Raw genomic sequence first — 14,364 nt, forward strand, 5'->3', positions numbered from 1 at the left:
CCATCCCAGAGCTGACTGGCACCATCTGGTTTCTTGGTGTTTCACTTTCATGCCCCCAACGTTGTCTTCAAGGCAGCGCAGCCTAGGCTTGGGAATCGGTTCCAGGTATCGTTTAGGAGCCGGTTCTAAACGTTCTGATCCATCTGAATCGTACACATCCACACGTTAACGATTCCACTAACGATATGGGAATCGATAAGGAATTGCATCGATAAGCAGACTCGACAATGGCGTCGATATCGTTAATTTCTTAACGATGCCCATCCCTAGCGCTGCCTGGAAGCTGCTAGGGTTAGGCATTAGTTAGGGTTAGGGTTAGGTTTAGGATAAGGTGCCTTTAAGTCAGCGGTGGCAGCGCTGCCTGGAAGACGATGTTGGGGGCATAAAACACCAGCCACCAGCTGCGCTCCTAGCTCACCAAGCTATAGCACAGTTTGCGTTGAAAAGTTTCTTACAATGATCATATTCAGTGCTTTCTTAATAGAGGGCTACAGAGGTTAATGGTATATTTTGAATGAACAATAGGGTCAACATACAGCTGAAAATTAAAAAAACCTTTGACACTGATTTCTTAAGTTTGGTGTCATCTCTCAGAGCCAGGTCCATGGCACATTGCCAGACACATTGCTTTTAAAAGGTTTTATGCAAAAAGGCAAAAAGGTGAAACTGGCAATTTAGTTGACGAAGCTGATGGCACAAAAAAAAAACTGTCAAAACGGCGCTGCAAAATCTCCTCTTTTATGCAGTCTGTCTGTGCCATTTTCTAAAGCCTATAGAGTTATATAACCCAGGTGAACCCCCACAACAAGGTTAGGTCAACACTCTATAAAGGAACATTCAGTGTCATTGCTTCCGTCATGTTCTGTTACCAACACAAAGAGCCTGACCGGGCACCAAGAGATGGAGCAGCTTAGAGCCGCCCTGAACAAGAGTATAAGTGCTGCTGAGGGAGAGAGAAGAAGAGAGAGAGGAAGAGAGAAAGGAAGAGAGAAAGGGAGCAGCCTCCACATTAACCTTTCCCTGTGAATTATTTATCCTCCTCTATGAGGGCCTGCTGCAGTCTAGAGGGAGCGAGTGGGACAGGCTCAATCGCTCAGCCCCCTCTCACACAGAGAAAAAGAGATGAAGAGGAGAGAAGGAGAGGAGAGAAGAGAGAGAGAAGAGAGAGAGAGAGGCAAACTGAGATTGAAAGAGTGAGATGGAGAAAGGGTGGAAAGAGAGGGAATAAAAGACAAAGTAAGAAAGACAGAGGTGCAGATGAAGGAAAACTAGACAAAAAAAGACAGCTAGGAGATCGATCTCACTCTTGCCAATAAGTGTCAGGGGAGGACTAGCAGATGAGACAGTAGCCGTGGGTCGGACATCACGTGATACCTCTTCCAGATAATTGCTTTTCCTGGTCATTAGTGGCCGGGGTCAAGCTATCCTCCCCACAGCAGATCTGAAAGTCAAACGTGACTCATTGCTGGAGATTTACGCACACTTGTAGATTGGTATTGATGAGCTTGGGCTGTTTGTGACTTGTCCTCCAGCATTAGGTATCTCATTGATAAGTGTGTGAGGTTGACTTGTTCAAGTCCGCTGCTTCCTTTGCAACTTGTGTTGGTCCAGAGCAGGGGACCATGCAGGGCGGAGAGCGTCTAATTCACTTCGTTAGCAGTGACGAAAATGAGTTCAACAGTAGCACAGAATGCCAGTCCACCCCTTCTCTTATGTGGTAGTTTAGTCTAGTCAGTATGTCTAATGAGACAGGATTTCAAATATTTGACCACATGACTAGACTAAACTACCACACGAGAGGGGATGGGCTAGCATTCTGTCTCACTGTTAAACTCATTTTCGTCACTGCTGAGGAAGTGAAACCTGTACCTGTAGCACTAGGAATTAAACATCTCTCCAGTGCTATAGGTATAGGATTCCACACAGCGGCCAATCAACAACCAAGCCTATTTACAGTCAAAAACGAAATCACGCAGCCTTAATTTAGAGCAACCTGCTTAATGGTTTTCAGCAAATCATATTGCGGTGTTTGGTGTTTTAAGCCCCCAACGTCGTCTTCCAGGCAGCGCTGCATGGAAAGCACTAGGGTTAGGCAAGGGTTAGGGTTAAGTTTAGGGTTAGGTGCCTTGAAGTCGACGGCCACAGCGCTGCCTTGAAGTCGACGGTGGGGGCTTAAAACACCATCGAGCTCATATTGCACTGCTTTGCAAATCGCAAAAACAAACAAGAGAGAAGTTCCACATGTGCTATGACAAACTGGAGGTGCTCTGTGCACTGCACTACAAGCAGTTCAGGTGGTCAGTATTATTTAAAAAAAAGGTGAAATCAATAAGTCAGAGTCCACTGATCAATTACAGAAAGGAAGGAAAGCATTAATTGACTAATGGATGTTCTATTTGTGTACAGGGCGCATGTGACGATCAATAACAAAGCAAATTTAAAGCAACCCGTTGAAGTGAATCTGATCTTCACTAAGTTCTTAATTAATTTACACTCTATTACACTCTATCTTTACATTCAATTTAATTCACATAACTCTTTTAGCATTGGGCATTCTATGGCATGTAGTATATGCCAGATGGTCTATGATGCAATCTGCATGAGTGCTAAACCATTCAGATTCTGCAGGCCACTTCAGTCAAACTGAATCTCAGTACTATGACAATGTGTGTGTAAGAGTAAAATTAGCATCCGGGATTGACGCATACATACTCCTACGGAAGTCAATGATATAATGGGCTTAAGTGCTTAAAAAGTCCCATCATAATCCACTGTGCTTTTCCTTATCACACTAAGGCTTCCCATCAAAAAGAGAGAAAGACAGAAAAAAAGTGTGAGCGATTACTGTAAATGACGCACAGATGGCGTGAGCGAGGGAGGGGAGAGGTGAGGTCAGACCTGTGGAGGCTTAGGAGCCGATCTCCCCCATATTGCCCGTTAGCAAGTAGAGATTAAATCCAATTATCATCCACCCTTCTCCAACCTCCCCCCTGACCCACGCACAAATCTCCCCAAGCCCTCCAACATTTACCATCCTCTTCCTCCTTTGTCCAGTCAAAGTGAGTCATCATAGCCAAATATAAGAGAAAATTAAAACAAAGGTCAGCTCTTCCCTCACATTAGCAGGACTAAGTACTTGGACTGAGATGGCTCTGACTTCCTGGCATGGACTCTGTGAACCTGTCTCCCAAAGTGCTCCTCAGACTCTTATTTACTTTTCCATGACAAATCCCAGTACAGAAGCGTTCATGCATTAGGGCTTGACTTCCTCCACTCAGGGATATTTACAGACGCGTGACAAGACCGGGAAGTTTAACTTTGTGATAATTAATGATATAAATTTAGGTTCACTCATCATGCGATAGCTTGCTGTAACTCAAAGAATTGGCCTGTTCTTGCGTAAAATTAAAGCATTATGAGAAGTGGATAATTAGAGGGTTTCTCACTCTCACGATGAAATGAAAAGTTAAGGTATGCACATAACTTGACTCGTTCAACTGAAGGGCACTATTGGAATTCCATGATACTGATATAGTATTCTATGGAAACATTAATGAATATCATTCCATTAAAGCAGTGTCATCTGTCAGCTGCCGTGCATTAAAATATTTGTTATAATATACAGTGGCAGATGGCGCTGGCACACAATTCGTTCAAAGGAGATGGAGTTGGTCACAGTAGTCATACCTCCATCATCAAGTTTGCAGATGACACAGTGATCTTGGGCCTGATTAGTAACAACAATGAACAGCTGTACTTGGATCAGGTTGATGAGGTGGCACAGTGGTGTCAATCTAACAGCTTGACACTGAATATCAATAAAACCAAGGAAATGGTAGTGGATTACAGAAGGCAGCAGCAGAACTAATTGTTGAACAACTGAACAACACCCCACTAATGATCAGCGGGCAACCTGTAGAGAGAGTCACAAGTTTTAAATACCTTGGTGTCCACATTACTGAAGACTTAACATGGACTGTTAACACTCAATATGTTCTGAAAAAAGTCCAGACAATCCACTCTACTTCCTTCACAGCTAAGGAAATTCAAAGTTTCTACATCCATCATGAAGGCCTTCTACACTTCAGTGGTTGAGAGTGTTCTAACTGGTAGCATCATCACCTGGTATGGGAACTCCACAGTTAGAGATTGTAGTACTTGCAGAGAGTAGTGCCAGCTGAACGTACTATAAGAACTCAACTCCCTGCTCTACAAGATATCTATTCCAGAAGAGTACTCCTAAGAGCCCAAAAGATTCTGAAGGACTCTTCTCATCCTAACAATGGATTATTCCTACCGCTGAAATCAAGAAGATGCCTATGTAGTCACAAAGCCAGAACTGAGAGACTCAGGAGAAGTTTTATCCCCAGGCCATCCAACTCTGAACTCACACTATACTGACTTTGCACACATTGATTCCTCAGCACTCTCAAACATTTCCCAACTCTGAACTCACACTATACTGACTTTGCACTCATTCACTACTCAGCACTCATGACCCCCCCCCACACACACACACACACCTACAAGACTTTTAGCACTTTTACATCCCTCTCCCTATGCTACAGACCTTTTATTTATTTTCTTATTTCATCACACGTCAAAACACACACACACACACATACACACACACACACACACACACACACACACACACACACACACACATATCTGACTTTCTCCAACTTTTGCACATCTCCATAGAACTTTTATTTATTATTTTTGATTTCTCCTCCATCTTCCCATGTCCTTGATTGCCTAGCCTTTCTGCCCCCCCCACCCCCATCCCCAACACACACACACACATCATACATCATCACTTCACATACATACAGCACACTGCTTGCTACAGTAAGCCTCCTCTACATACTTGCTGCACACTGCCCCCTACATACACAGCACATTGTCTTCAAGATCTTCTCCAACACACATCCTCTACATACTTACAGCACACTGCCCCCACCTACACACTACACACACACACACAGTCACAGTCCACTCCCACCCGGGCCCCACACACACATCTTCACTGTCATCACTCACATACATCATACATACAGTACTCTGCTTGCAATAGTAAGTCCCTGCCTCTACATACATACACAGCACATTATTTCATCAGGAAGCTTCTCCAACACACATCCCCAACATACTTACAGCACACTGCCCCCAATACACAGCACATTGTCTCATGAGGAAGCTTCCCCAACACACATATTGCACACTGCCCTCTCCCCACATACACAGCACACTATCCCATCTCCCCTGTCATCCCCCAACACACACACCAAGACCCTGGCAGTTGGGTTAGCCCCTTTGAGCTGTGGATCTGCCCAAGGTTTCTTCCTTTGGTAAGGGAGTTTTTCCTTGCCCTGTTGCTCTTGGGTGCTCCTTTGTTGGTGCCCCCACCCAATCCCAATCCTCCCCCCACCTTTTTTATGCAGCCCTTGCCACTTAATCTACTAAACCCTCTTCTACTGCACTCTTTACCCCCCCCCATTAATGCACAAATAGGCTGACACCAGACATAATTTCACTGCATTTCTTACTTCCAGTAACTATATGCATGTGACAATAAACTTCCTTGTATCCTTGTATCCTTGTATCCTTGTACAATCAGACCCTCCATCTTTGGATGACATTCGGACGCAAGATGGAGATCCCAATCTGCAATCAACAGTTCCTGGGCAACTTCTGTCATCTGTGATATATGAGCCAATTCTCCCACTAGGAGCACAGAGAAGATTGCAATCAGCAGTGATGGGACACTCTGCTGGTCTGTATCTCACATCCTGTCATGTGATCACTGTGTGGTCTCTGGGACGATGAGAAGGGCGTAATTGGCTACTATACTGACCACCCAACCACGGGTTCATTTGGGAATAATAATGCTTCGGGTCTCATCCTGATGGTGCCAGCAGATAGAATAAAGCTTCCGGAGGAACATATAGCTCATGAGAGAAACGAGTGAATGAATTATGGGTGATTGGCTAAAGTGATTGCCAAAGATGATGGAGCTTCTCCTTTCAAGAGGCCATAATAGGCCCTGATGAGCTCCATGTATACTTGCAGAGCAGGAAGGAGTGAGGCCAAACTGATTCCATTACCAGCAATATGCTATAGAAGCCAGGGCTACTCAGGGAAGCTTTTAGCCCATGGGGATGTGTCCAGCGCTCAGGTGAACAGACAAAATGTGCCCGGAACGTCAAAACCGTCAAAAAATTCACCAGCAGCTTTGCAGCGAAGAAAGCTGTTATTCTGAATTCTAAAGGTGATGGTTCTACTACAATATATGATACCATTGTGACTGTTGGCGTTGTCATTTCATTTTATGAGAGACTGTGAGAATGAAAGAGAGAGAGTGAGAATAAGAGAGAGAGAGAGAGAGAGAGAGAGAAAAAGACAGAGAGAGGGCATGGTGCAGACAGCAGGACAAAGGCTGTTTCACAGAGCTCAGCGATATTAAGCGGTGGCGAGTGATGTTCACCTGGACACACACCTGTCTCTGCTTTGCTTTCGTAAGAGAGTCTGACCTCCCCCTGTCCTCTAGCTGCAGCAGGAGGCTGTTTCCTGAACTATGGACCTGATGAGGCCTGCTTCCCCCCTCCAGTGCTGGCTGGAAAAATAACACAGGGGGTTCTGGAACCTCTCAAGTTTAATCAACCTTTATCACAGCCTGCCTAAACAATGGAAACATTCTAAAATCTGCAATAACACACCAATTATAAAGTTCTCATTCTGGCATGGTCAGGGGGGAAAGAGGGACTGAAAGAGATGCTTCGCTACAGGATTTGGAACGACCACTGTCTGACTGCATGTCAAAGCATTTGCCATTTTCCAGATGAAGCTGCATTGCCAAAAAAAATTAAATAATTATTGAGGTTTCGGATCAAACATGGACGACTGCCAAGGCATTGACGTCTGTGATGAATATCCAGCTATTTCCAGCATAAATCCTCTATCTTGTACCCAAAAAATTATCTCCATTAAATGAAGAGAGAAGAGATGAGCTAAGGGCTTTATTGGCTCTTTTTTGCACAGATTCAAACTCAGGGGGAGAGAGAAAGAGAGAGAGAGAGACAGAGAGAGACAAGGGAGAGAGAAACCGAGGGAGGGGAAGGGAGGAAGAGATCCTCTTAAATCCCTCAAACAGCATAATCGGGCCCAAATCCTCCTGAGAAAATGCACACTGAGTGATGTAGAGAGTTTGCAAGGACCACCATGTCAGTCTCTTCTTTCAATCCCTTCCTCTCTCTCTCTCCCTCTCTCCACGTAACACACCCATCCATCATCTCTGGTTTCAAAGAGGTGCTTTATCTCCACTGAGTAGGCCGATGTACTGCTGCGAAACAGCCTGAGCAATATCTCCATTTAGAGAAAGGCCCTGCTGCCCGACATACTTAAAATGGAGGATCTGTTTACCTTAGCCTTAAGCCAAGAGATAATGGGAAACCAGACTTGCAACAAAGCAACGATTTCCCTAAGCTTAAGCCTGCAGCGTGTCAGATGAATTTGGCTGAGGCTGCACACACAAACACCATCTCTGCCTGCTAAGAGCAATGCAGGGGACTGGTGCGATCCCATTAATTATGAGTGAAGGCTAGCTGCTTTGTCCACCTCGGGGGCGACTGTACAAAGCTAGGACAGGGAGCTTGCAGAAAATTAGAGGACAGTATTTCACCTTGCACATAAACACAGCATAGTTTACTGAGAGGACGAGAGGCAGAGTTCGCATAGCGATCATCGTTCTGTAAGGGGAACAAAAACTAAAACAGACTTGGTTTATGAGGCAGTGAGCTAAACATGCCCATAATTGGCATGACCATTTTCAAAACGTATCGCCGGATATTCCTTTCATCTCCTGCTCCAGATTCAAAGCGTTTCATTGGATGCTAAAAGTGGAGACATTGTGTCCCCTCTCAGATTGCTTTATCGTGATGAGTCATGTTTGGGTGATCAGCCATGCTCCCCCGGATGAAAGGCTTTTTATGGTGTCACTTCTGGTCGCTCAGAATGCCTTGAGGCAAATGATGTTTTATGCTATTGTCCTCTGAAACCTCTCTCTCTCGCTGAGCCGACAGCAGCCTCGTGCGACACTTTTCCCTTCTCTTATCCTCTTGTGCTCACTTAGTTTCTGGACTCACTTTTTGTCAAGTTTCCTGCAGCTCATCACCAACCCTTCAACATTCTCTTTTTGGATTTCAGGCGTTCTTTGTTTCTGCCCATCCCTGTCCCACTCTCCCTCCACGCTCTGTCTCTAATTCTCTATCCTCCAATTCGGCTCCCTTTCCCCAATTCCCCGTCAATGTTTGTAAATGCGGCTAAAAGCTGCCACTGGCCCCCTTTTCCTCCCCCCAAAAGCGGATTTAATCGTCTCTTGATTCCACCCCAGGAGAGCAATTTGGGTAATTAATTTGGGGGCGTGTGTAATTAGCGTAAGCCGTTGATATGCATCCGATGTAAGAAAAGCTTGTGGTGTGAAATAGTCATCCTGCCATGATTAATGTCCACCAAGCTGACCTGCCATCTCTCAAGAAGACATTACATCACCTCCAGTTAACCCGCTCTAGTCAGGGCTCAAACAGTGCAAACGTAGTCTAATCTAGTCCAAACTAATCTATAATGACCTATTTCCAATGGGGAGCGCTACATGATGATGATTCCATGCGCAGTACGGATTCTAGAGCTTTAATCTCTAAAAAAGATGAAGAGAAAAAGCTAAAACAACATTCCCAATTTAATCTCAAAACCAGTTTCCGTTAGTTCACAGATAATCTTGACGACCAGCATAAACCTACAACACAAGACAAAATCCTTCCCCTTACACCCCCACCATTGTAAAAAAAAAACACTCCAATGAATGTTTTGCCATGAGAAAAAAACCCTCACTATCTCAGAATAAGACACAACGTGCCTGATAAGCTCCAGTGCTTCAAAAACAACAACACCCAGGCCTGTATCAAATGTATTCACCCCTACTGAACTTGGGAAGAGTTCTTGTTGAAGTTGGGGCTCCAGGAAGCCTGTGGGAGGAGCTGAGCTATCCTGAGATGACCCCTACTGGAGCTGGAGACGGCAGTCAGACAGGCACACAGACAGACAGACAGACAGAGAGACAAGCATACAGGCAGGCATACAGGCAGGCTGGCCTGTGCCAGAGCAGCCCTCCCTGCTTGCGTCTGGAGAGCTCGAGTGATGGATGCTCCCCGTCATGGGAGTCTCATAAGTAGCGAGGGCCAGGTGTTACCGGAACACCGCCGAGAGGAAAACCGGCAGACAGGTGCCGTCTATCACTCTCTCCGTTGTGCTCGCGCTTTCTCTCGCTCGATCCCCATGTGTCTCATATAACAGCAGGTTTCGTGGAGAGGAGAAGAGTTAAACAACATCTGCTGAGAAGATGACGAGGTGGGAAGCGTAGACAGAGGCCACTGGGGACTTTAAACCTAACATAAACTATCTTTTTCTCTGCCGTGTTTAGTCTGTCAGTGTCTGAGTCCGTTCTAGGGTGAGCAAGTTTGTTGAAGTTTGAATGTTTTGCCGGGTAGATATTTTGCTGAGGCTAATGGTCTGGGGAATTGAGTGTATGTGAAACAGGTGCATATGTGTATACCAGCAGCACATAAAAATTCCACAGACACACACACACACACACGCACGCACGCACGCGCAAGCTACAAATGAATCTTTTCGATTTTCACATACTGTAGCTACTAATGTGCACCAATTATCACCCTGTTTATGCTGCTGCCTCCAACACAGGCACACTCAGCCTCTAAATGCCGACTCCGCTGCCAAGTTTCACCACCTTTCCCTTCCGCCCTTCTCCCCTCTTTCCTTTCTTTTCACTCGTTATTCTTCACTTCTTCACTCCTCCTGTGTCTGTATTCCTGATCTATCGCTCATCCCCTGGCCTTGTCTATCCATTCTGCTTTTCTCTCCACTCTCCCTTCTCTTTCTCACCCTGTTTGGCTCAGCCTCACTTTACGGTCTCCACTGTCTCTTCTCTTTCTCACCCTGTCTGGCTCAGCCTCACTTTACGGTCTCCACTGTCTCTTTCTTTATCACTCTGCACCCGACGGCTGGTGATATGTGGCCCCATCGCTACCACACAGTCTCTTATTGAGCAGCCACTCCTCTGAGGCAGCCCAAAAAAATTATCGCCACCGCTCCTGCCTTTCACATCACAGTGCTACCCAGGCCGCCCGAAACACCGTCACCATGGTGATGGCGACGGAGGGGGGTAGCAGTGAGACGAGGCAAGGTGGGGGGTGTACTGGCGGCGACTCGCCACCCCTCCCAAAACCACCACCCTAAATCTGCCACCTCAAAGAAGAGAGAGAGGCGCTGCCAGCGAGGCTCTGGAGGGGGCAGCGAGATGGGAGATTAATACAGACGAGATACAGGAACGAGATGCGGGCCGTCTAGACTGCCTGGCCAAACACTCTCCACCACATCACAAGAGGTGGAGATCACAAGGCACCACGCATGGACACACCACTTTACTTGGCCAAACAAGTCTGCGACAGGACCATGTTAATGCACATGGGAATGGGAATGCACTGCATGGTTATACCCAGCCAAGATGTACAAGTTTATCTTTTGAGCTATACATGTATGTGTACATACATTACATACAAGAGCTATATGGGGCATGTTCTTGAAACGTCCTGGTTTTCAAAAAGAATATGTCTACTGAATTGGAACTTCTACATTTCAAATATACATACATACACATGCAATGATTGCAAATAATGCCAAGGCAATCAAATCCACGGTGCTTTACCCCCATGTCTTGCATTCATAATGACTAATCTACTTAAACTGCAGAACAAGTAAGAGGGTGAAAGGTCACCTGGTCTAATTAATCAGGAATCCTCTACATTTAGGCTGAGTTAGGCATATTCTATATGCATCCATCTCTAATGACATGCTAATGTAAGCAATTTGGATGGGCCACCATGCTACCCAAACTCTACTGCTCCAGGCTGCAACAATGCAGCAAGACTCTAGAATCCAAAATGCTGGTTACACTAATCTCAGGTAGGACGAAACACATGTGGCTGCATCACAATGACCGGCATGCCCCCGAGGGGTTTGGGGGGGGGGTAATCCCGTGATTCGCTGGAGATGGGTTGGAACATTGTGCTGATGCAAGCCTGAGATACAGGCAGGCCAGGGCTTAAGTGTAATTAGCTCCATGTTGGAGCCTGCTGATTTAACACCTGACCACGTGTCACAGGGGACAGCAAGAGGGACAACAGGCCAAGTCGTCATCTCAGCTGTCCTCTCTGGTAATCCCCTCTTCCTGTGCACAGTGCACTTCAAATTTGGAGAAACATAATACACACGCATCATAAGTCCAGACATATGGATACACACACACACACATAAACACACTTACAGCAGACAAACATACTAACACACCCATACATATACATGAGCATTCAAGCACAGAGATAGATACGACACACACACACACACACACACACACACACACACACACACACACCATCACTTGGAATGCACTTCTCAGGACAAGAGGCTTTCTAGTAAAAACAGGATGTAGGTCAGGGTGTTACCTTGGCAGACAAACTAGAACTGGCTAAGAGGCTGCATCAGCACCTGCAAATGTACTTTGTGTGTGTGTGTGTCTGTGTGTTTGTGTGTGTGTTTGTGTGTGCATGCATGAATGTACAGTATGTTAATTCATGCATGCATGAGTGTGAGTTTCTCTGAATGTGTATGTGTCTGTCTGCATGAATAGATTATGTCTGTATGAGCATGTGTATCTTTTTGACTACATGTGATGACGTGTGAATTGCGTGTGAGAGAGTGTGTGTGACTGTGTGTGTGTGTGCTTACAGTATGCGTGAGCGTGTGTGGGTGTGTGTGCGCATACCGGTATGTTCGGCTGTGTGGAGGTATCCAGCAAAACCTCAGGGACACCCCGGCTCTGGGCTCGTCTCCAGAGTCTGACCCGGCCTGTACTTAAGAGCCGCGCAGCGCAGCCTTGGCCCCAGCCAAGCGAGAGGGAACCCGGCCCTCCGAGCCAAGCGCTCGGCCCAGTAGGACACAGCACCAGACTGAGAGGCAGATGAGCTGTCTGGCTGACTCCAGAACAGGCCACTGAGAGACCTTTTCATTTAAAGAAAAATCACTGGGCTTATATAACTGACCTTTCCCTCTCTCCACACGACTAGGGTAAGGTATTTTAATGAAAGGCCATCACCATACGACCCATACTCCTGGAAAGGTGTTCTGTAGGCAAATGCAGTGAGGAGTTTGAGTGAAAGACGTGGGACGTGAGGATCTACGTTTTGATGACTTTGGCTGAGGCACAGCAGCAGCTGTGGAGCCACGGAGGTTATGGGCTTGTTTTAAGGTCAGTGAGAGAGCTGATGAAGAGACAAAGGAGAGGGGACAGCCAGAGGATACAGAGAGAGAGGGAGAGAGGGAGGGAGAGAGAGAGAGAGTTTTACTGGACAGCCATAGTTGGCCCTTTGAAAAAGAAGTGCTGCTCCATCTGACCCAATACACTCCCAGGGCTAAAGTAAATAAATTATGAGAAAAGAGAGGGGGGTGGTATCCATGGAATTCTTAAGTGTTGGCAAGGCGTTGGGAGAAAATGCACATATTTCCCAGCCCAACCCCTTCGCACCCACCCAACATCATCAACATTCCTGTAACTCCTCAATGAGCGTTGACCTTATTTATGCAGTCTATGCTGCTGACGCAGGAAAAACCCTGTCAAGAGTGAGAGATCTCCTGAACCAGGCTTGGTAACAGAGAGATCTCCATTGTTTATGTCAAGGCACCTTCTTGTTTATGTATTTGTTTGTGTTTGTGTGTGTGTGTGTGTGTGTATGATCACACTTAGTCAGACAGCAGACAGTAACAGTTTGCACTGTATTATGTCTATGTGCCGTCTCTTGAGAACCTCTCTTTCACATGCCTCCTTCTGATTACCCAAAATGACTACAACGTTACAGCGTAAGATTACCGTGGTGTGTTGCTAAATTACTATGCTGAGAGACGTCTTGGGGCTGCAGACCTTATTTTTGCTTTCATTTTCTAAGGCTAGTCCTGCTTTCTAGAAAGACGGGCACCTCAAGTCCTCTTTTTTTTTGACCCTGGGGTTGAGTTCGCGGATGCGACTTGCCGCACTTTGACTTTAATGAACGTAATTACGTAAGAGCTTTAATTGAACTTAATTACACCTTTAACACAGGCAGCAGCAGCAGCAGGGGCTGAGAGCGGGCTGCTGTCTCCTCCCCTCTCGTCACACACACACACTCAGTCTGCATGGTGTGATTCTCAGGCTGCTGTCTCCTCCCCTCTCGTCACACACACACACTCAGTCTGCGTGGTGTGATTCTCAGGCTGCTGCTCAGAGGTTTCTGGGCGCCCTCGATGATTCGGGAGGTGCTGAGGGGACTAGGACTGTTTGTTTGTTCCAGAATGTGTGTGTGTGTGTGTGTGTGTGTGTGTGTGTGTGTGTGTGTGTGTGTGTGTGTGTGTGTGTGTGTGTGTGTGTGTGTGTGTGTGTGTGTGTGTGTGTGTGTGTAGTGGCATATTTGGCTGTGACTTGAATAAATACATTCTTCACCACAAGTAATTCTGCTTTGTGGTCTCTCAATATTGGATGAGAAACTCACAGTGCAGACATCCATTACAAATAGATTCCCCAACACACACACACACACACACACACATTTCTTGAATTTCCCCTTGAGGATCAATAAAGTGTCTATCTATCTATCTATCTATCTATCTATCTATCTATCTATCTATCTACATACACTCACACACACACAATCTCTAATAAAGAGCTGGGTTTAAAAAGTTGAAAGAGTTTTTTAAGGCAGCAGAAACAAAGCACAGAGATATTGGAGAGGTGCCAGCCCTTGCTGGTACGGTGCCTACCCTCCGAGTCTTCCGGCGAGGGGGCGTCAGGCGTCCATCCCTGTTCCCCGGCCATCGGCTGCTGCTGGGGGGAGATCTGCACCACCAGCAGGCGCCGCAGGCTGCCCAGCTCTGAGTCCTTCAGCCCCGCCTCCAGCTCACGCATCAATGCCCGGCCCGGCTGACTGGTTATCACGGTCACCTGGGGAATACCAGTGTTGAAGTAGTGAGCAGCCTGATAATGACGTTAGTCGATGAGGAACACCAGCGTGGACGTAGTGACCAGCCTGATGTTTACGTCAGTCACTCTCATTCAGTCAACAAGGGCATCTGTCAACACTGACCGTGTAATGGGGGGAGATACTGTTAAAGTATTTGTGAAGGCCCAGATGAAGGCCACAGTGGCTGAAAAACGTAGGCTTGTTTTAATTTCATATTGAATGAGTCAAAGGTATTTAATAC

The 14,364-nt window shown here is 46.3% G+C and overlaps 1 protein-coding gene across 1 annotated transcript in view; it reads right to left on the bottom strand.

The window, feature by feature from the left end:
- Positions 1–14,364, bottom strand: part of LOC125289611 (meiosis 1 associated protein) — a 33,276-nt gene that overhangs the window by 12,644 nt on the left and 6,268 nt on the right. The window contains exon 4 of the mRNA XM_048236559.1: positions 13,924–14,104. Within this exon, the coding sequence (XP_048092516.1) occupies positions 13,924–14,104 (181 nt within the window). The remainder of the gene's footprint in view (positions 1–13,923; positions 14,105–14,364) is intronic.

Source organism: Alosa alosa, chromosome 24, assembly GCF_017589495.1.
Source record: "Alosa alosa isolate M-15738 ecotype Scorff River chromosome 24, AALO_Geno_1.1, whole genome shotgun sequence".
Lineage (NCBI taxonomy): Eukaryota > Metazoa > Chordata > Actinopteri > Clupeiformes > Clupeidae > Alosa > Alosa alosa.